Below are 19,518 nucleotides of genomic sequence, written 5' to 3'. Positions count from 1 at the left end.
ATTGAAAAGGCCTGGAATATTTGAGGACTCAATTTATTAATAGAGGAGGCTGTGTTAAGTTTGCAGTTGCACTGTGTGATCTTCAGAGACTCTTCAGTCTCACTGACACTGAGACTTCAGTATAGCTCAACCAGTGAGGAGTCAAAGCTTAAACTCAGTGATCCTCAAGGATGCCTTCCAACAGAGATATCTATGAGATTGCCAATGAAGGGCAGATGAAAATAAATCCAAAAGAAAGAACAATAGGAACTCTTTGAAAAAGCTTCACTAAAGGGCCACTCTGATTGCCTGAGCCAGGGTGGGGATAAAGAGTGGGGTTGGCTGGGTTGTGACATCTGTGACATGTGTGATGTCATGGGGGACATGTCACAAAGGGGACAGCTCTAAAAGGCCCCAGCAGGTAACGCTGGCCCTGCATTGCTTTGGCAAACGGTGAGTGCACACGTGGCGGGGAGGCTGGGCTGGGAACAAGGACTGGGGCAGAAACGCTGCCCCTGGGGCTGGGTACTCCCTCTGCATGCAGGAACAGCCCCTCATGGGAGAGCCTTGGGCAGGCCACAGGGCTGATGCTGCTACTGCCTGCCAGCTGCGTAAGGCCGTGTCCTTCCAGACCTCAGATCCCTGAGGATCCCCATCCCTGCTTCACCCAATGCTAACTGCCTCCCTCACAGCACCACTCAAGACCTTCTCTCTATCCTTCTGCAGGCTATGAATTCCATAGTATTCCTTTTCTTGCTCTTGCAAAGCCTCATCCAGTACCCACAGCCTGTGGGTGATGTTTGGGATGAGGAAACATCTCTGCACATGAAGGTGCAGGCAGAGCAATAGGAACTGGAAAGGTTTTGGCTGGAGTGGGAGATGGAGCAGTTGGCCCTGGAGCAAAGTGGAGTGTGGAAGTATTTGCAGCTCTTAGCTGTTGCTCTGCTTCTGGTCCTTCTCTTGGTCCTTTGGTTTATGGGATGCAAAAGGAGCATGAGGAGAGAGGAGCCTGAAGAAGAAAGTGTGAATGCAAGTGAAGATGAGGGTGGAAATGAAGTAGATGATCGTGTTCAAGAGAACATAGGAAGGATGTTAGTGGAGTGCATCCAGTGGCCTGTACAGGACCTACGGGCAGGCTGTGAGTGGACAACTGACCTGATGGACAATTACACAGTTTATTTTGGACACATATTGTCAAACAGTTTCTACCCAGTCCTGCAAAGAGCCATCGGGGTGGGCAGTGCCTTTGAAGGCTGGAGTCCCCGTGAGCAGGATGTGGTGTACCGCGTGCTCATCCCCATGACTCCTCCGCGAGGCCACAGCTTCCACCTGGAGCTGGACAGTGCAGGGCAGAGGCTCGTGAGGAACTTCCGTGTCCTCGTGCACCTGGAGTGCACCTGCACCAGGGAGCAGCAGGCTGAGAACATGCTGTGCTTTCTGCACCACCCCGAGGAGGAGCTGAGGAGGAATCAGGATCCCAGCCTCCTGGATACCCTGTGCACCGGCTCCTACCTGGACGTGCAGAAAACTGCCCGCTGGTTCTACCAACTGGTGAGAGCAGTCTGGCCAGCTTTGCCTCAGTCCCACAACTGGCACTTAGTGCTGCTGCCCTCCACACGCTCCTGCCAATTCAAGGTGACCAACGGCAGGGAAAGCTTCAGGACTGAGATGGTCTTTGGGGTTCAGAGAGGTGACTCTGACATCTTTGTGAGCAGCCAGTCAGGATATGCTGGAACCCCAAGCACTCTGTGGCTAGAGACATATGATGTGGCAGAGATGAAGTTCTTCAAGCACATTGCCAGGCAGGCCCCTCCTGGCAGCTTGCACCTGAGATGCCTGCAGCTCTTCTCCCATCTTCAGCTGGGCTTCGGCTTTTCCACCTATACCATGAAGACCATTGTCATGCAGCTCTTGAACATCATTCCCGTGTCACAGTGGTGCAGGAGACATTTCCTGAGGCGACTGATGGATATCAGCGAGACACTGCTCTTATCCCTGGAAGTGAAATGCCTCAACCACTTCATTGTGGGTAACAAGAGCCTTCCTGAGGAGATCAGTTTGCCCCCAGATGTTCAAACAGCTGAGCCACCCAACCTTTTCCATCGCTTGGTGTTGGATCCAATTGCCTGCTCCCAGGGGATAGGCGAGTACTTGGATCTGCAACGTCGGCTTGTAGCAATCCTTAGACCTGATGATTGAAAGAAATTCTCCTGCACAGAGCTGTGCTTGTGCTGCTTGCAGCTTGCAGCAGAGAGCCACCTCCTAGTAAAAATTTGGTGCTTTAAGGAGAAGAGCATTCATGCAAAGGCTCTGGCAAAGGTCCCACAGCCTCTCCTGCCGCCTCAGCTGGCAGAAAGCCATGGGAGGGTGTATTCTACCTCCTTGTATCATCTAATTTTTCAAAAGAGGTCAACCAGATCAACATAAAGCCCTGCAAGAATTTCCCCCATCCTAAGAATGCGCATGAAGAAAGCACATGCCATACATGAAGGGCGAAAGTCACCAAACCCAACCTGCAAGATGCAGGTTTTCCCTGCCTTTGAGAAAGGCCAAAAATTGAGGTAAGAAATAAAAGGGAATGTGGGAATGAAAAAGAAAAAAAGAAGCAGGGCAAAAAGGACCAAGAAGAGAAATTAGCACTACTTGCCTGGGATGAGTCAATGAATGGAGTCTGTCCTTCGTCCTGGAAGGAAAACCTTTATGGAACCATTGGACGAACTGTGTTGGAGATCACCTGGAATTTTGTATATATAAGATTCTAGATTTTTATTTCATAGATATTGATAGCATGTGTACAAATTATATACTCATAAGTTTATAAATTATCATATAAGACAGTAAAACAATATTCTCACAGAAATAATATTTTAAAAACATGTAAATATTATGTCATGGTAAGAAAGAATTCTAAAGAGTTGAATATGTGATTCTGTTAAAGTAATAACTGGAGAACATATTTTAGTTTCACTATCTGTTCTAAAATGTATTAATACTGTTAGTGCATTTATGTCTGGAAGGTTTCTCATAAAATAGATATAATTATTACATATAAAACATACATATTGCGTATATACTATATACATTATATATTATTACAGCTACGTAATATATATTATATGCCATATGTATATGATATATTACAAATACGATACAATTTTTATGTACAAGTAAAGCCTTATCTAGTGTCGCTATCTGCTGGATCCCATATTAACGCTCCATAGTTTGCGCATTTCAGAGGGGAAAGCTGGAAACTGCTTTACACTAGTTTCAATAAAATGCAAATTTGCAGAATCTGGGGTGTGCAAGAATTTATAGATCTCAGTCAGGCCTATAGTAGCGATAAATGTCACACACTGAGAATCTGGGCTCATGAATAGACTCCTTACAGCTTGAAAAAGAAATGAAGTCAAGCCAATCCAGCCCCTCAGATCACAGAATCACAGAATGGCTTGGCTTGGAAGGATCCTTAGAAATTGTCTTGTTCCAGCCCTGATGCCAAGGGCAGGGACACCTTCCGCTAGGCCACGTTGCCCCAAGGCCTGTTCAAGGTGGCCGGGAACACGGCCAGGGATGGGGCAGCCACAGCTCCTGTGGGCAGCGTGGGCCAGCCCTCAGCAGCCTCCGAGGCCAGAATTCCTTGCCCATCTCCAGCCTAAGGCCGCCCTGTGTCACTGGGAAGCCACTGGCCCTGGCGCTGCCCCTGCAGGCCCTTCCCAACAGCCCCTGTGCAGGTCTCGGCTGGCTCGCGGGCAGGGACTGGAAGGCAGCACCAAGTTGCCCCTGGAGAAGGCCTCGGAGAGCGCTGGGGCCAGCAGTGCCGCCATGAGGGCAGTGAGCGGGGCCTGGGCTGTCCATGCATGTGGGAGGGCACACAGCGGGCGCTGAGGCCCTGGCAGCTGGAGCTGGGAGCTGTGCAAGGCGGCCGGCACAGAGCCCTGGGCTCCCACAGCTCTGCAGCCCTCATGGCTGAGGCAGCTGCCCGGGCACAGCCAGCTGGGGACACGCGGCCGGCCGGGGGCCACCCGCAGGGCTAGCCGGCTCTGGGGCCAGCCCAGGCCGCAGCAGGGAGCAGCCCATGGGGCTGTGCCCAGCCAGGAAACGACTCTGCCCGGGGACAGGGCTCCGGGAGCAGGGCAGCAGGGCCGGCAGTGCCGGGCACAGACGCAGGGGCACACATGGCTGCAGTCACAGCCTGACTGCCCTGGGGCGGACCCAAGAGGCAGACCCAACATGGACAGGCAGAAGCTCCTCCCATCCTCTTTGTGCCCACGGGCCAGACTCTGCCTTGATGTATCCTGTGGCCTACCCTTAACCACGTGCAGCATCTTGTACTTGGTCTTTTTAAAACCACATGAAATTGCCATGGTTCCACTCCTTGGCCACGTCCACATCTCTCTGGTTGGTATTCTATCCTTCAGGTGTGGCTACTGCTCCGCTCTGCTTGGTGATATCAGCAAATCTTCTGAGGATGCCCTCGCTCCCTTTGTCTACATCATTAATGAAGATATTTAGAATCACTGGTCCCAAAATAGACCCTTGGGGGACACCACTGGTCACCCATGTCCATCCTGACTCTGAGCTGTTGACCTCTGGAATCATCATGCATGCCATTTCTTATCCATCCAGCAGTCTAGGCACCAAGTCCATCTTTCTAATATAGAGAAGATGTTGTGGGGATCATGTTCAAAGGCTTTATAGAAGTCCAGATAAATGACACCTGTAGCCCTTCCCTTGTCCCTTCATATTCTTGCTCTGTCACAGAAGGCCACTGGATAGGCCAGGCAGGATTTACCCTTGGCTGTCCTGAATCACCTCCCTGTTCTCCATGTGCCTTAGCAGAGCTTCAAGGAGGATGAGCTCTGTGATCTTGCCAGGAACAGAGGTGAGGCTGACACGTCAGTCCTTTCCAGAGTGTTCCTTTCTACCCTTTGTTAAGTTGGTTGCAGTGGGTTCACCTTGGCTGAATGCCAGGTGTTCACTGAGCCACTCAATCACTTCCCTTCCTGGGGGGACAAGGGAGAGAAAATAAGGTGGAAAACAAGTAGTCAGTTGAGATAAGGATGTTGTCTAAGGTGAAAAAACAGAGTTTGTGCACGGAGAAGTAAAGGAGAAAAAAATGGAGTCTCTACTTCTCATAGACAAGCAATGTTCAGCCACTTCCCAGGAAGCAAGCAATTTCTCTGTTCTCTGGTCTTCTCATTCCCTCTGAGATACTGGGCCTATCATACCACACACCTTAACAGAGCAGAATGATACTTCCTAAGGAGAGCTCTGTCCAGCTTAGAAACCCAGCCGTGAGCGGCCTCTAGCTGGAGCCAGAGGTTTACGTATTCCACTCTGGTCCTGAAGAAGCGTAACGAGGGAATGGCTGCAGACGTGCTTGCCCTCTCCAGAACGTCCATCTTCCCTGGTTTCTAGCTGTCTTGTTAAAGTACTCTGAGAAGGGGAAGAGGGAAAAAGCCATTTCCAATCGTTTGCCTAGCCCAAATCACACCCGCTGATGAATAAAGGACAGAATTGCCCACAAAGTACTTGCTGACTTCTCCACTCCCCTCTAGCAGCGGTTTCTTTTGTATGGTGATTTTTAATTTTGCGGGGGTGATGCAAGGAAACAAGCAGAGCCAGCAGTCAGACTGCAAGTTAGGTCACTGCAAAGAAAAGGGGTTAGTCTCCCAGCCCGAGCTAGCAAGGGTTGGATTAAAACATGCCAGCGTGGAATGCTGCAACAGGTCCCAAACGGCTGAGCACAAGGAAGGGAAGAGAACTGGGAAAGGGTCTGGAGATCAGGTCTGATGAGGAGCAGCTGAGGGAGCTGGAGGGACTGAGATTGGAGAAGAGGAGGCTCAGGGGGGACTTTCTCACTCTCTAAAAGTCCCTGGCAGAAGGGTGGAGTAGCCAGGTGGGGGTCAGGTTCTGCTCCCAGGGAACAAGGGACAGGACAAGAGGAAATGGCCTCAAGTTGTACCAAGGGAGGCTTAGATTGGGTACTAGGGAAAAATTTATCCTCTGAAAGAGTTATTAAGAGTTGTCAAGGCTGCCCATGGAATTAATGGTATTGTCATGTCTGAAGGCTCTTAAGGAATGTGTCAATGTAGCATTTGGGGACATGGTTTCAAGGTGGGCTTGTCAGTGTCAGGTTTGTGGCTGGATGCTCTACAGTCTTAGAGATCTTTTTCAACCTAAACAATTCCATACTACTGTGATGGGGAGCCAGTTTCAATCCAGAGTATTTCGTAATGTCATTTCATAAAGTCATTAATAGCAACTTCAATCTAGTGCTCAACTTTATGCAGCTGCTTTTCCCTGTACTCTCCTCATCTTCACCTTCAGCCTTGGGACAGGAGAATTGGCTTTGGTGGGATCAGTGGTAGTGGGAAAGCCTCATGCCAGGAGGCTGTAGGTTGTTGTACTTCTGCCAAGGTTGGAGCTGCCTCCAGAAAAGGCTGTGATGTCTCTAGTCCCTATTCACATTCTTTGACCACTCTGAGGTGAGTTCCAGGCTGCAAGAGTTGTTGGTCAAGCTGAAGGGAGATCACAAGAAGCACTGATCTGAAACCCGGCTGAACGAAGCAATAGAGAAAGTCTGTTAGCCACATCAATCCCAGGCTGTGTTTGCCAAGCAGATGAAAATGACATGAACACAAAACATGTAGGAAATGGTGGGAAAGTGGCTCATTTCCAAACAGCATGCTTCTAGAGTCAGGTGTGCTTCATGTAACAATGAATGGAAGAAGCTGGTGTGCCACTGTTATGACCCTGTGTTGTTTCAATGTCATTGATCATACAGTGGAGTTATTACAATATTATAATAATGCAAATGATACATATTTAAATCTATTGCAATATTTTCCAAGGCTTTATAACATTCAGGAAAGGCTTTGCCCAGTTGCCAATGGGAGCAGACGATGGTAGAAAGAACCCACGCTTGGAAGTGAAGAAGACTTGATTTGCTGAAGTCACTTTGGCTTCCCCTCCTGCCATCTGCTGCAGCCTCTGACTTGATGGCAGGACCAATGTGGGACAGGACACAGCCCAGCTGCTGGCAGCTGTGAGCTGGCTCATTCCATACAGATGAGCCTTCCACATTGGCTGGCACCGGGGCTGGCAGCTGAGCCACTGGCAACATGCCACCTTACCCTACTACAGAGCCCTCCCAGCGTTAAGCTAGGGGTTGGGTGGCTCTCCCATCTCCTGAGCTCCAGGTGAGAAAAGAGAAATGCTGTTACCTATCAATCACTTGAACTGAAACATCATAACAGGAGAAAGAGATGTGCAAAGGCACGATTTTGAGTTCCATGTAGGCAGCGCTGAGAGCGGACCACTCAAATCCAGGTGTACAATATGGCAAATGCCACAGGTTTTCCTGTGGGGGAAAAAGCTTCAAACAAAAGACAACAAAAACCCAAACCCCAAATAGTTACGTTTGAATTTTCTGTGATTGATAGCTGAGAGAAGCAGCTGTGCAGTGCTGATTGTCCCTTCTCTGCACACTCCTCATCCTTGCTCATCTCAGGGCTCTCCAAAGCCAGGTGATCATTTCTTCCTGCTCCAGCCTGTGCTGAGACCAAGCAGCCCTCCTGTGCCCAGGGCCCTGAGCACGAGAGCTGGTGAAAGTCACTGCCAGCCACACAGCCTTCCCCTCCTAGGCTCCAGAGACACAAGGGCAGAAAGCTGTAATCTAAGCTGGATTGCACTGGCACCTTTGTTGGCCTTGTCTGTCCTCTGGCATCCCTCAAGCCAGGTAGTGTAAATCTGAGCTGCTTTCACAGGGAATTCAGGGTTTGCCCAAAGTGGGGCCTTGCTGAGGGCAAAGGCCACGCAAGGGCTCTGCCTTCTGTTGCCCGTGCAATGGAAGGCCCCAGAGCAAGAGGGCATTTCTTGGCTGCTGAGATCCCCTCTTGACACTCTGGCCTTGCAGGTTTGCCAAATCCACAAGGACATGCAAGGACATTCTTGCACGCATGTTCACTCCAAACCTTCCAAATTTCTCCAATTAAAGTTCCAATTTTTCCTTCTGCTTGGAAGGGCATGGATTCCCTTGGCTGATGTTTTTGGCATAAAGGTTCTCCTCCAATGGAAACCCTTCCGGGCAACCTGAACCCTTCTGCTCACTGAGAACCCATTTTGTCTCACTGGATCACGGGAAGTGCAGTTCAAAAGTACCACCTTTCTCTCCTCTGCCAGGAGCTGGTTTCACAGCTCAAATGCCTGACACGATGCTGATGGCCCCAGAAAGGAGGCTCTAGCTTAGTGGGGGTCATTATATCTGCCCAAGGAACAAAGAATATGAGCAGGGGAAAATGACCTCATGTTGCGCCAGGGGAGGTTTCAATTTAATCTCTAGGAAATGGTGGATCAACCAAAAGGTGTCAAGCCTCCAAATAGGCTGCCTAGGGAAATGGCTCTGAGTGACCACCCTCAGAGAGGTCAAAAAGCATCATGGATAGACCTGGCTGATTGGAGCAGTAGGCAGTGTTAAGTTTGCAGTTGCACCGTGTGATTTCAGGGACTTTTCAACCGCACTGATGCTGAGATTTCAGTGTAGCTCGACCGTTGAGGTGTGCAAGCTTAGAGTCAGTGATGCTCAAGGGTGCCTTCCAACTGGGATATCTATGTGATTGCCAGTGAAGGGCAGATGAAAATAATTGCAAAAGAGAAATTATTGGAAGTCCTTTGGAAAAGCTTCACTCAAGGGCAGCCCTAAGCAGTCCACCAGGGCCACTCTGAGTGCCTGAGCCAGGAGTTGGCTCAGGGGATAAAGGGTGGGGTTGGCTGGGTTGTGACATGCTGTGACACGTGTGACATCACGGGGGACGTGTCACAAAGGGGGCAGCTCAAAAAGGCCCCAGCAGGTGACGCTGGCCCTGCATTGCTTTGGCAAACGGTGAGTGCACACGTGGCGGGGAGGCTGGGCTGGGAACAAGGACTGGGGCAGAAACGCTCCCCCTGAGGCTGGGTTCTCCCTCTGCATGCAGGAACAGTCCCTCATGGGAGAGCCTTGGGCAGGCCAAGGTGCTGCTGCTGCTGCTGCTGGGGCAGTGAGACAGGCCTGGCGGCCTTCATGCTGTCTGTGGCCATGTGCTTCCTGTGCCCAGATCCCTGAGGATCCTGTTGTCCATCCAGCAACCAGCAGTTCCCTCCCTTCTCGCCCCACTCACAGGCTTCTCTACCTCTCCTGCCGACCATGGGTCCCATGGTATTCGTTTTCTTGCTCTTGAAAACCTTCATCCAGTACCCACAGCCCGTGGCTGAGGGATTGGATGAGGAAACACGTCTGCGCATGGAAGCACGTGCGAAACACCTGGAATGGGAGAGGCTTCAGCTGGAGCAGGAAGTGGAGCAGCACACCCAGGAGCAGGTGCAGCTCTTGCAGCTCTTAGCTTCTGCTGTGCTCCTGGTCTACGTCTTGGTCCTGTGGTTTATTGGGTGGAAAAGCAGCCTGAGGAGAGAGGAGGATGAAGAAGAAAACCGTGGTGCAAATGAAGAGGAAGTGGGCAATGTTGCTGCAAATGAAGAAGACAATCTTGGAAATGAAGCTGTCAATGAGGCTGAAATGGCAGCAAACAACAACGATGTTGCAATTGCAGTCCAAGAAGAAGACGATTTTGACGATCGCATAGGACGAGTTATAATGCGGCGCATCCGGTGGCCTGTACAGGACTTGCAGAGAGGCTGTCAGTGGACAATGAACCTGATGGACAATTACAGCCTTTTCTTTTTGCACGTCTTGTCAAACAGTTTCTACCCAGCCCTGCAAAGAGCCATCGGGGTGGGCAGTGCCTTTGAAGGCTGGAGTCCCCGTGAGCAGGATGTGGTGTACCGCGTGCTCATCCCCATGACTCCTCTGCGAGGCCACAGCTTCCACCTGGAGCTGGACAGTGCAGGGCAGAGGCTCGTGAGGAACTTCCATGTCCGCGTGCAGCTGGAGTGCACCTGCACCAGGGAGCAGCAGGCTGAGAACATGGTGTGCTTTCTGCACCACCCCGAGGAGGAGCTGAGGAGGAACCAGGATCCCAGCCTCCTGGACACCCTGTGCACCGGCTCCTACCTGGACGTGCAGAAAACTGCCCGCTGGTTCTACCAACTGGTGAGAGCAGTCTGGCCAGCTTTGCCTCAGTCCCACAACTGGCATTTAGTGCTGCTGCCCTCCACACGCTCCTGCCAATTCAAGGTGACCAACGGCAGGGAAAGCTTCAGGATTGAGTTGCTCTTTGGGGTGCGGAGAGATGACTCAGCCGTCTTTGTCAGCAGCCAGACCAGAGAGGCCCACACAGCAAGCACAATCTGGCCTGAGTCTTACGCTGTGGCAGAGGCTGAGTTCTTCAAGCACATTGCCAGGCAGGCCCCTCCTGACAGCTTGCACCTCAAATGCCTGCAGTTCTTCACCCGACTTCCGCTGGGCTTCTGCTTTTCCACCTACACCATGAAGACCATTGTCATGCACCTGCTCAATGTCATGCCCGCCTCATTGTGGCGCAGGAGACATCTCCTGGAACGACTGCAGGATATCTTGGACAGCCTGCGCTTATGTGTGCAAACAAAACGCCTCAACCACTTCATTGTGGGGAACCGGAGGCTCCCTCAGCACATCCATTTACCTGCAGATGTTCAAACCGGTTGGACATACAATCTCCTCCTTCGCCTGGCGCAGCAGCCGGATGCCCACTCCCAGGCCATCCATGACTACCAGATTCTCAAAAAGTGGTACAAAAGAATCCTTCTTGCTGAAGACTGACCCAGTGAAGCGGAGGAGTCATGGCTATGAGCACAGAGCTGTGCTTGTGCTGTTTGCAGCTGGCAGCAGAGAACCACCTTGCAGTCCAAATTTGGTGGAGGAGAGGATGCATGCAAAGGCTCTGGAGAAGGTCCCACTGCCTCTCCTGCCGCCTCAGCAGATGGAGAGCCACGGGAGGGTTTATTCTACCTCCTTGTATCATTTCATTTTCCAAAAAAAAGCACCCAGACTGCATTCAGCCCTGCTTACATGTGAACTCTTCCACTCCTGAAAAAGCACACAAAGAGAACATGTGTCATACATGCAGGGCCAAAGTCCACCTGCAACATGAAGTTGTTCCTGGCCTTTGAAACAGGGCATGAAAGAGCATGGAAGAAGTGTGAATGTGGGACACCGGAAGAGAAAATAAATGGGGCAAAAAGGACCAAGAGAAAAAATGGGCGCTGCTGGCCGAGGATCAGCCAATGGATGGAGTCTCTCCTTGTTCCTGGAAGGGACATCTTGACGTCAACATTGGAACAACAGTGTTGGAGCTGACCTGCAATTTTGTATATAGAGGGATCTAGATTTTGATTTCATAGATATATATAGATATATATAGTGTATTCCTATTGTAGACTATGCTATTTATAAATTATATATAATAGTAAATTACCATAGAACAAAACAAACTACTAATATGAATATTATAAAATAAAAAATATGTAGTTATGATGTCAGGATAAAAAGTTATATTAAGGAGTTGAATATGTAATTACGTGTAAATACTAACAGTAGAGGGCATATTTAGTTTAACTATCTGATGTGACTGTTGTTAACTATCTATTGTTCTCTTAGTATGTTATTGTATGGAAGGTGTTCCATAAAAGATATAGCTATAACATAAATATGATACATATTACATACACGTTCTGTATACATTATATTTGAATATAATCCTATAATATGTATTATACACTGCATGCCTATAATATATTACATTTTTGATATAATTTTTATATATATATTTAGAAAGCCATATCTAGTGTCGCTCTCTGTTGCGACCCATATTCATGCCTGATAGTTAGCGAATTTAAGAGTGGCAAGCTGGAAAATTCCTTGTTCTTGTTTCAATAAAATGCAGTTTTACAGAACGTGGAATGTGGAAGACTTTATTGATCTCACCCAGGCCTATAGTAGTGGTAAATGGAACACAGTGTGGATCTGGGATCTTGAAGAGATTCCTCAAGCAAACTGAAAGTGCTGAATTGGCTCAAGACAGAAATTTGGCCGAGCTACCCCAGCCCCTCAGGTCACAGAATCGCAGAATGGCTTGGCTTGGAAGGGTCCTTAGAAATTGTCTTGTTCCAGCCCTGATGCCAAGGGCAGGGACACCTTCCGCTAGGCCACGTTGCCCCAAGGCCTGTTCAAGGTGGCCGGGAACGCGGCCAGGGATGGGGCAGCCACAGCTCCTGTGGGCAGCGTGGGCCAGCCCTCAGCAGCCTCTGAGGCCAGAATTCCTTGCCCATCTCCAGCCTAAGGCCGCCCTGTGTCACTGGGAAGCCACTGGCCCTGGCGCTGCCCCTGCAGGCCCTTGCCAACAGCCCCTGTGCAGGTCTCGGCTGGCTCGCGGGCAGGGACTGGAAGGCGGCGCGAAGTTGCCCCTGGAGAAGGCCTCGGAGAGCGCTGGGGCCAGCAGTGCCGCCATGAGGGCAGTGAGCGGGGCCTGGGCTGTCCGTGCATGTGGGAAGGCACACAGCGGGCGCTGAGGCCCTGGCAGCTGGAGCTAGGAGCTGTGCAAGGCGGCCGGCACAGAGCCCTGGGCTCCCACAGCTCTGCAGCCCTCATGGCTGAGGCAGCTGCCCGGGCACAGCCAGCTGGGGACACGCGGCCGGCCGGGGGCCACCCGCAGGGGTAGCCGGCTCTGGGGCCAGCCCAGGCCGCAGCAGGGAGCAGCCCATGGGGCTGTGCCCGGCCAGGAAACGACTCTGCCCGGGGACAGGGCTCCGGGAGCAGGGCAGCAGGGCCGGCAGTGCCGGGCACAGACACAGGGGCACACATGGCTGCAGTCACAGCCTGACTGCCCTGGGGCAGACCCAAGAGGCAGACCCAACATGGACAGGCAGGAGCTCCTCCCATCCTCTTTGTGCCCACGGGCCAGACTCTGCCTTGATGTATCCTGTGGCCTACCCTTAACCACGTGCAGCATCTTGTACTTGGTCTTTTTAAAACCACATGAAATTGCCATGGTTCCATTCCTTGGCCACGTCCACATCTCTCTGGTTGGTATTCTATCCTTCAGGTGTGGCTACTGCTCCGCTCTGCTTGGTGATATCAGCAAATCTTCTGAGGATGCCCTCGCTCCCTTTGTCTACATCATTAATGAAGATATTTAGAATCACTGGTCCCAAAATAGACCCTTGGGGGACACCACTGGTCACCCATGTCCATCCTGACTCTGAGCTGTTGACCTCTGGAATCATCATGCATGCCATTCCTTATCCATCCAGCAGTCTAGGCACCAAGTCCATCTTTCTAATATAGAGAAGATGTTGTGGGGATCATGTTCAAAGGCTTTATAGAAGTCCAGATAAATGACACCTGTAGCCCTTCCCTTGTCCCTTCATATTCTTGCTCTGTCACAGAAGGCCACTGGATAGGCCAGGCAGGATTTACCCTTGGCTGTCCTGAATCACCTCCCTGTTCTCCATGTGCCTTAGCAGAGCTTCAAGGAGGATGTGCTCTGTGATCTTGCCAGGAACAGAGGTGAGGCTGACATGTCAGTCCTTTCCAGAGTGTTCCTTTCTACCCTTTGTTAAGTTGGTTGTAGTGGGTTCACCTTGGCTGAATGCCAGGTGTTCACTGAGCCACTCAATCACTTCCCTTCCTGGGGGGACAAGGGAGAGAAAATAAGGTGGAAAACAAGTAGTCAGTTGAGATAAGGATGTTGTCTAAGGTGAAAAAACAGAGTTTGTGCATGGAGAAGTAAAGGAGAAAAAAATGGAGTCTCTACTTCTCATAGACAAGTAATGTTCAGCCACTTCCCAGGAAGCAAGCAATTTCTCTGTTCTCTGGTCTTCTCATTCCCTCTGAGATACTGGGCCTATCATACCACACACCTTAACAGAGCAGAATGATACTTCCTAAGGAGAGCTCTGTCCAGCTTAGAAACCCAGCCGTGAGCGGCCTCTAGCTGGAGCCAGAGGTTTACGTATTCCACTCTGGTCCTGAAGAAGCGTAACGAGGGAATGGCTGCGGACGTGCTTGCCCTCTCCAGAACGTCCATCTTCCCTGGTTTCTAGTTGTCTTGTTAAAGTACTCTGAGAAGGGGAAGAGGGAAAAAGCCGTTTCCAATCGTTTGCCTAGCCCAAATCACACCCGCTGATGAATAAAGGTCAGAATTGCCCACAAAGTACTTGCTGACTTCTCCACTCCCCTCTAGCAGCGGTTTCTTTTGTATGGTGATTTTTAATTTTGCGGGGGTGATGCAAGGAAACAAGCAGAGCCAGCAGTCAGACTGCAAGTTAGGTCACTGCAAAGAAAAGGGGTTAGTCTCCCAGCCCGAGCTAGCAAGGGTTGGATTAAAACATGCCAGCGTGGAATGCTGCAACAGGTCCCAAACGGCTGAGCACAAGGAAGGGAAGAGAACTGGGAAAGGGTCTGGAGATCAGGTCTGATGAGGAGCAGCTGAGGGAGCTGGAGGGACTGAGATTGGAGAAGAGGAGGCTCAGGGGGGACTTTCTCACTCTCTAAAAGTCCCTGGCAGAAGGGTGGAGTAGCCAGGTGGGGGTCAGGTTCTGCTCCCAGGGAACAAGGGACAGGACAAGAGGAAATGGCCTCAAGTTGTGCCAAGGGAGGCTTAGATTGGGTACTAGGGAAAAATTTATCCTCTGAAAGAGTTATTAAGAGTTGTCAAGGCTGCCCATGGAATTAATGGTATTGTCATGTCTGAAGGCTCTTAAGGAATGTGTCAATGTAGCATTTGGGGACATGGTTTCAAGGTGGGCTTGTCAGTGTCAGGTTTGTGGCTGGATGCTCTACAGTCTTAGAGATCTTTTTCAACCTAAACAATTCCATACTACTGTGATGGGGACCCAGTTTCAATCCAGAGTATTTCGTAATGTCATTTCATAAAGTCATTAATAGCAACTTCAATCTAGTGCTCAACTTTATGCAGCTGCTTTTCCCTGTACTCTCCTCATCTTCACCTTCAGCCTTGGGACAGGAGAATTGGCTTTGGTGGGATCAGTGGTAGTGGGAAAGCCTCATGCCAGGAGGCTGTAGGTTGTTGTACTTCTGCCAAGGTTGGAGCTGCCTCCAGAAAAGGCTGTGATGTCTCTAGTCCCTGTTCACATTCTTTGACCACTCTGAGGTGAGTTCCAGGCTGCAAGAGTTGTTGGTCAAGCTGAAGGGAGATCACAAGAAGCACTGATCTGAAACCCGGCTGAACGAAGCAATAGAGAAAGTCTGTTAGCCACATCAATCCCAGGCTGTGTTTGCCAAGCAGATGAAAATGACATGAACACAAAACATGTAGGAAATGGTGGGAAAGTGGCTCATTTCCAAACAGCATGCTTCTAGAGTCAGGTGTGCTTCATGTAACAATGAATGGAAGAAGCTGGTGTGCCACTGTTATGACCCTGTGTTGTTTCAATGTCATTGATCATACAGTGGAGTTATTACAATATTATAATGATGCAAATGATACATATTTAAATCTATTGCAATATTTTCCAAGGCTTTATAACATTCAGGAAAGGCTTTGCCCAGTTGCCAATGGGAGCAGACGATGGTAGAAAGAACCCACGCTTGGAAGTGAAGAAGACTTGATTTGCTGAAGTCACTTTGGCTTCCCCTCCTGCCATCTGCTGCAGCCTCTGACTTGATGGCAGGACCAATGTGGGGCAGGACACAGCCCAGCTGCTGGCAGCTGTGAGCTGACTCATTCCATACAGATGAGCCTTCCACATTGGCTGGCACCGGGGCTGGCAGCTGAGCCACTGGCAACATGCCACCTTACCCTACTACAGAGCCCTCCCAGGGTTAAGCTAGGGCTTGGGTGGCTCTCCCATCTCCTGAGCTCCAGGTGAGAAAAGAGAAATGCTGTTACCTATCAATCACTTGAACTGAAACATCATAACAGGAGAAAGAGATGTGCAAAGGCACGATTTTGAGTTCCATGTAGGCAGCGCTGAGAGCGGACCACTCAAATCCAGGTGTACAATATGGCAAATGCCACAGGTTTTCCTGTGGGGGAAAAAGCTTCAAACAAAAGACAACAAAAACCCAAACCCCAAATAGTTACGTTTGAATTTTCTGTGATTGATAGCTGAGAGAAGCAGCTGTGCAGTGCTGATTGTCCCTTCTCTGCACACTCCTCATCCTTGCTCATCTCAGGGCTCTCCAAAGCCAGGTGATCATTTCTTCCTGCTCCAGCCTGTGCTGAGACCAAGCAGCCCTCCTGTGCCCAGGGCCCTGAGCACGAGAGCTGGTGAAAGTCACTGCCAGCCACACAGCCTTCCCCTCCTAGGCTCCCAAGACACAAGGGCAGAAAGCTGTAATCTAAACTGGATTGCACTGGCACCTTTGTTGGCCTTGTCTGTCCTCTGGCATCCCTCAAGCCAGGTGGTGTAAATCTGAGCTGCTTTCACAGGGAATTCAGGGTTTGCCCAAAGTGGGGCCTTGCTGAGGGCAAAGGCCACGCAAGGGCTCTGCCTTCTGTTGCCCGTGCCATGGAAGGCCCCAGAGCAAGAGGGCATTTCTTGGCTGCTGAGATCCCCTCTTCACACTCTGGCCTTGCAGGTTTGCCAAATCCACAAGGACATGCAAGGACATTCTTGCAACCATGTTCACTCCAAACCTTCCAAATTTCTCCAATTAAAATTCCAATTTTTCCTTCTGCTTGGAAGGGCATGGATTCCCTTGGCTGATGTTTTTGGCATAAAGGTTCTCCTCCAATGGAAACCCTTCCGGGCAACCTGAACTCTTCTGCTCACTGAGAACCCATTTTGTCTCACTGGATCATGGGAAGTGCAGTTCAAAAGCACCACCTTTCTCTCCTCTGCCAGGAGCTGGTTTCACAGCTCAAATGCCTGACACGATGCTGATGGCCCCAGAAAAGAGGCTCTAGCTAAGTGGGGGTCATTATATCTGCCCAAGGAACAAAGAATATGAGCAGGGGAAAATGACCTCATGTTGCGCCAGGGGAGGTTTCAATTTAATCTCTAGGAAATGGTGGATCAACCAAAAGGTGTCAAGCCTCCAAATAGGCTGCCTAGGGAAATGGCTCTGAGTGACCACCCTCAGAGAGGTCAAAAAGCATCATGGATGTGGCATCTGGGGACCTGGCTGATTGCAGCAGTAGGCAGTGTTAAGTTTGCAGTTGCACCGTGTGATTTCAGGGACTTTTCAACTGCACTGATGGTGAGATTTCAGTGTAGCTCAACCGTTGAGGTGTGCAAGCTTAGAGTCAGTGATGCTCAAGGGTGCCTTCCAACTGGGATATCTATGTGATTGCCAATGAAGGGCAGATGAAAATAATTGCAAAAGAGAAATTATTGGAAGTCCTTTGGAAAAGCTTCACTCAAGGGCAGCCCTAAGCAGTCCACCAGGGCCACTCTGAGTGCCTGAGCCAGGAGTTGGCTCAGGGGATAAAGGGTGGGGTTGGCTGGGTTGTGACATGCTGTGACACGTGTGACATCACGGGGGACGTGTCACAAAGGGGGCAGCTCTAAAAGGCCCCAGCAGGTGACGCTGGCCCTGCATTGCTTTGGCAAACGGTGAGTGCACACGTGGCGGGGAGGCTGGGCTGGGAACAAGGACTGGGGCAGAAACGCTGCCCCTGGGGCTGGGTTCTCCCTCTGCATGCAGGAACAGCTCCTCATGGGAGAGCCTTGGGCAGGCCAAGGTGCTGCTGCTGCTGCTGCTGGGGCAGTGAGACAGGCCTGGCGGCCTGCATGCTGTCTGTGGCCATGTGCTTCCTGTGCCCAGATCCCTGAGGATCCTGTTGTCCATCCAGCAACCAGCAGTTCCCTCCCTTCTCGCCCCACTCACAGGCTTCTCTGCCTCTCCTGCTGACCATGGGTCCCATGGTATTCGTTTTCTTGCTCTTGAAAACCTTCATCCAGTACCCACAGCCCGTGGCTGAGGGATTGGATGAGGAAACACGTCTGCGCATGGAAGCACGTGCGAAACACCTGGAATGGGAGAGGCTTCAGCTGGAGCAGGAAGTGGAGCAGCACACCCAGGAGCAGGTGCAGCTCTTGCAGCTCTTAGCTTCTGCTGTGCTCCTGGTCTACGTCTTGGTCCTGTGGTTTATTGGGTGGAAAAGCAGCCTGAGGAGAGAGGAGGATGAAGAAGAAAACCGTGGTGCAAATGAAGAGGAAGTGGGCAATGTTGCTGCAAATGTAGAAGACAATCTTGGAAATGAAGCTGTCAATGAGGCTGAAATGGCAGCAAACAACAACGATGTTGCAATTGCAGTCCAAGAAGAAGACGATTTTGACGATCGCATAGGACGAGTTATAATGCGGCGCATCCGGTGGCCTGTACAGGACTTGCAGAGAGGCTGTCAGTGGACAATGAACCTGATGGACAATTACAGCCTTTTCTTTTTGCACGTCTTGTCAAACAGTTTCTACCCAGCCCTGCAAAGAGCCATCGGGGTGGGCAGTGCCTTTGAAGGCTGGAGTCCCCGTGAGCAGGATGTGGTGTACCGCGTGCTCATCCCCATGACTCCTCCGCGAGGCCACAGCTTCCACCTGGAGCTGGACAGTGCAGGGCAGAGGCTCGTGAGGAACTTCCGTGTCCGCGTGCAGCTGGAGTGCACCTGCACCAGGGAGCAGCAGGCTGAGAACATGCTGTGCTTTCTGCACCACCCCGAGGAGGAGCTGAGGAGGAACCAGGATCCCAGCCTCCTGGACACCCTGTGCACCGGCTCCTACCTGGACGTGCAGAAAACTGCCCGCTGGTTCTACCAACTGGTGAGAGCAGTCTGGCCAGCTTTGCCTCAGTCCCACAACTGGCATTTAGTGCTGCTGCCCTCCACACGCTCCTGCCAATTCAAGGTGACCAACGGCAGGGAAAGCTTCAGGATTGAGTTGCTCTTTGGGGTGCGGAGAGATGACTCAGCCGTCTTTGTCAGCAGCCAGACCAGAGAGGCCCACACAGCAAGCACAATCTGGCCTGAGTCTTACGCTGTGGCAGAGGCTGAGTTCTTCAAGCACATTGCCAGGCAGGCCCCTCCTGACAGCTTGCACCTCAAATGCCTGCAGTTCTTCACCCGACTTCCGCTGGGCTTCTGCTTTTCCACCTACACCATGAAGACCATTGTCATGCACCTGCTCAATGTCATGCCCGCCTCATTGTGGCGCAGGAGACATCTCCTGGAACGACTGCAGGATATCTTGGACAGCCTGCGCTTATGTGTGCAAACAAAACGCCTCAACCACTTCATTGTGGGGAACCGGAGGCTCCCTCAGCACATCCATTTACCTGCAGATGTTCAAACCGGTTGGACATACAATCTCCTCCTTCGCCTGGCGCAGCAGCCGGATGCCCACTCCCAGGCCATCCATGACTACCAGATTCTCAAAAAGTGGTACAAAAGAATCCTTCTTGCTGAAGACTGACCCAGTGAAGTGGAGGAGTCATAGCTATGAGCACAGAGCTGTGCTTGTGCTGTTTGCAGCTGGCAGCAGAGAACCACCTTGCAGTCCAAATTTGGTGGAGGAGAGGATGCACGCAAAGGCTCTGGAGAAGGTCCCACTGCCTCTCCTGCCGCCTCAGCAGATGGAGAGCCACAGGAGGGTTTATTCTACCTCCTT

General features: G+C 51.0%; 3 protein-coding genes across 3 annotated transcripts; all 3 read left to right on the top strand.

Moving 5' to 3' along the window:
* Positions 1-972: 972 nt before the first annotated feature.
* On the top strand, positions 973-2,178 carry LOC141729301 (inositol 1,4,5-trisphosphate receptor-interacting protein-like 1). Its single transcript, XM_074542213.1, has one exon. The coding sequence runs from the start codon at positions 973-975 to the stop codon at positions 2,176-2,178; it is 1,206 nt and encodes a 401-aa protein (XP_074398314.1).
* Positions 2,179-9,163: 6,985 nt separating this feature from the next.
* LOC141729300 (inositol 1,4,5-trisphosphate receptor-interacting protein-like 1) lies at positions 9,164-10,821 on the top strand. The gene has a single exon (XM_074542212.1). It carries the CDS (start codon positions 9,164-9,166, stop codon positions 10,712-10,714), a length of 1,551 nt encoding a protein of 516 aa, XP_074398313.1. The 3' UTR covers positions 10,715-10,821.
* Positions 10,822-17,772: 6,951 nt separating this feature from the next.
* Positions 17,773-19,323, top strand: LOC141729299 (inositol 1,4,5-trisphosphate receptor-interacting protein-like 1). Its single transcript, XM_074542211.1, has one exon. The coding sequence runs from the start codon at positions 17,773-17,775 to the stop codon at positions 19,321-19,323; it is 1,551 nt and encodes a 516-aa protein (XP_074398312.1).
* Positions 19,324-19,518: the final 195 nt, after the last annotated feature.

The sequence above is a fragment of the Zonotrichia albicollis genome, chromosome 6 (genome assembly GCF_047830755.1).
Source record: "Zonotrichia albicollis isolate bZonAlb1 chromosome 6, bZonAlb1.hap1, whole genome shotgun sequence".
Classification (NCBI taxonomy): domain Eukaryota; kingdom Metazoa; phylum Chordata; class Aves; order Passeriformes; family Passerellidae; genus Zonotrichia; species Zonotrichia albicollis.
This window is presented reverse-complemented; position numbering and strand designations above follow the sequence as displayed.

What these genes read in the sequence shown, in the direction of transcription:
- LOC141729301 (XM_074542213.1), top strand. Translation starts at nt 973, where the DNA reads ATGAGGAGAGAGGAGCCTGAAGAAGAAAGTGTGAATGCAAGTGAAGAT.
- LOC141729300 (XM_074542212.1), top strand. Translation starts at nt 9,164, where the DNA reads ATGGGTCCCATGGTATTCGTTTTCTTGCTCTTGAAAACCTTCATCCAG.
- LOC141729299 (XM_074542211.1), top strand. Translation starts at nt 17,773, where the DNA reads ATGGGTCCCATGGTATTCGTTTTCTTGCTCTTGAAAACCTTCATCCAG.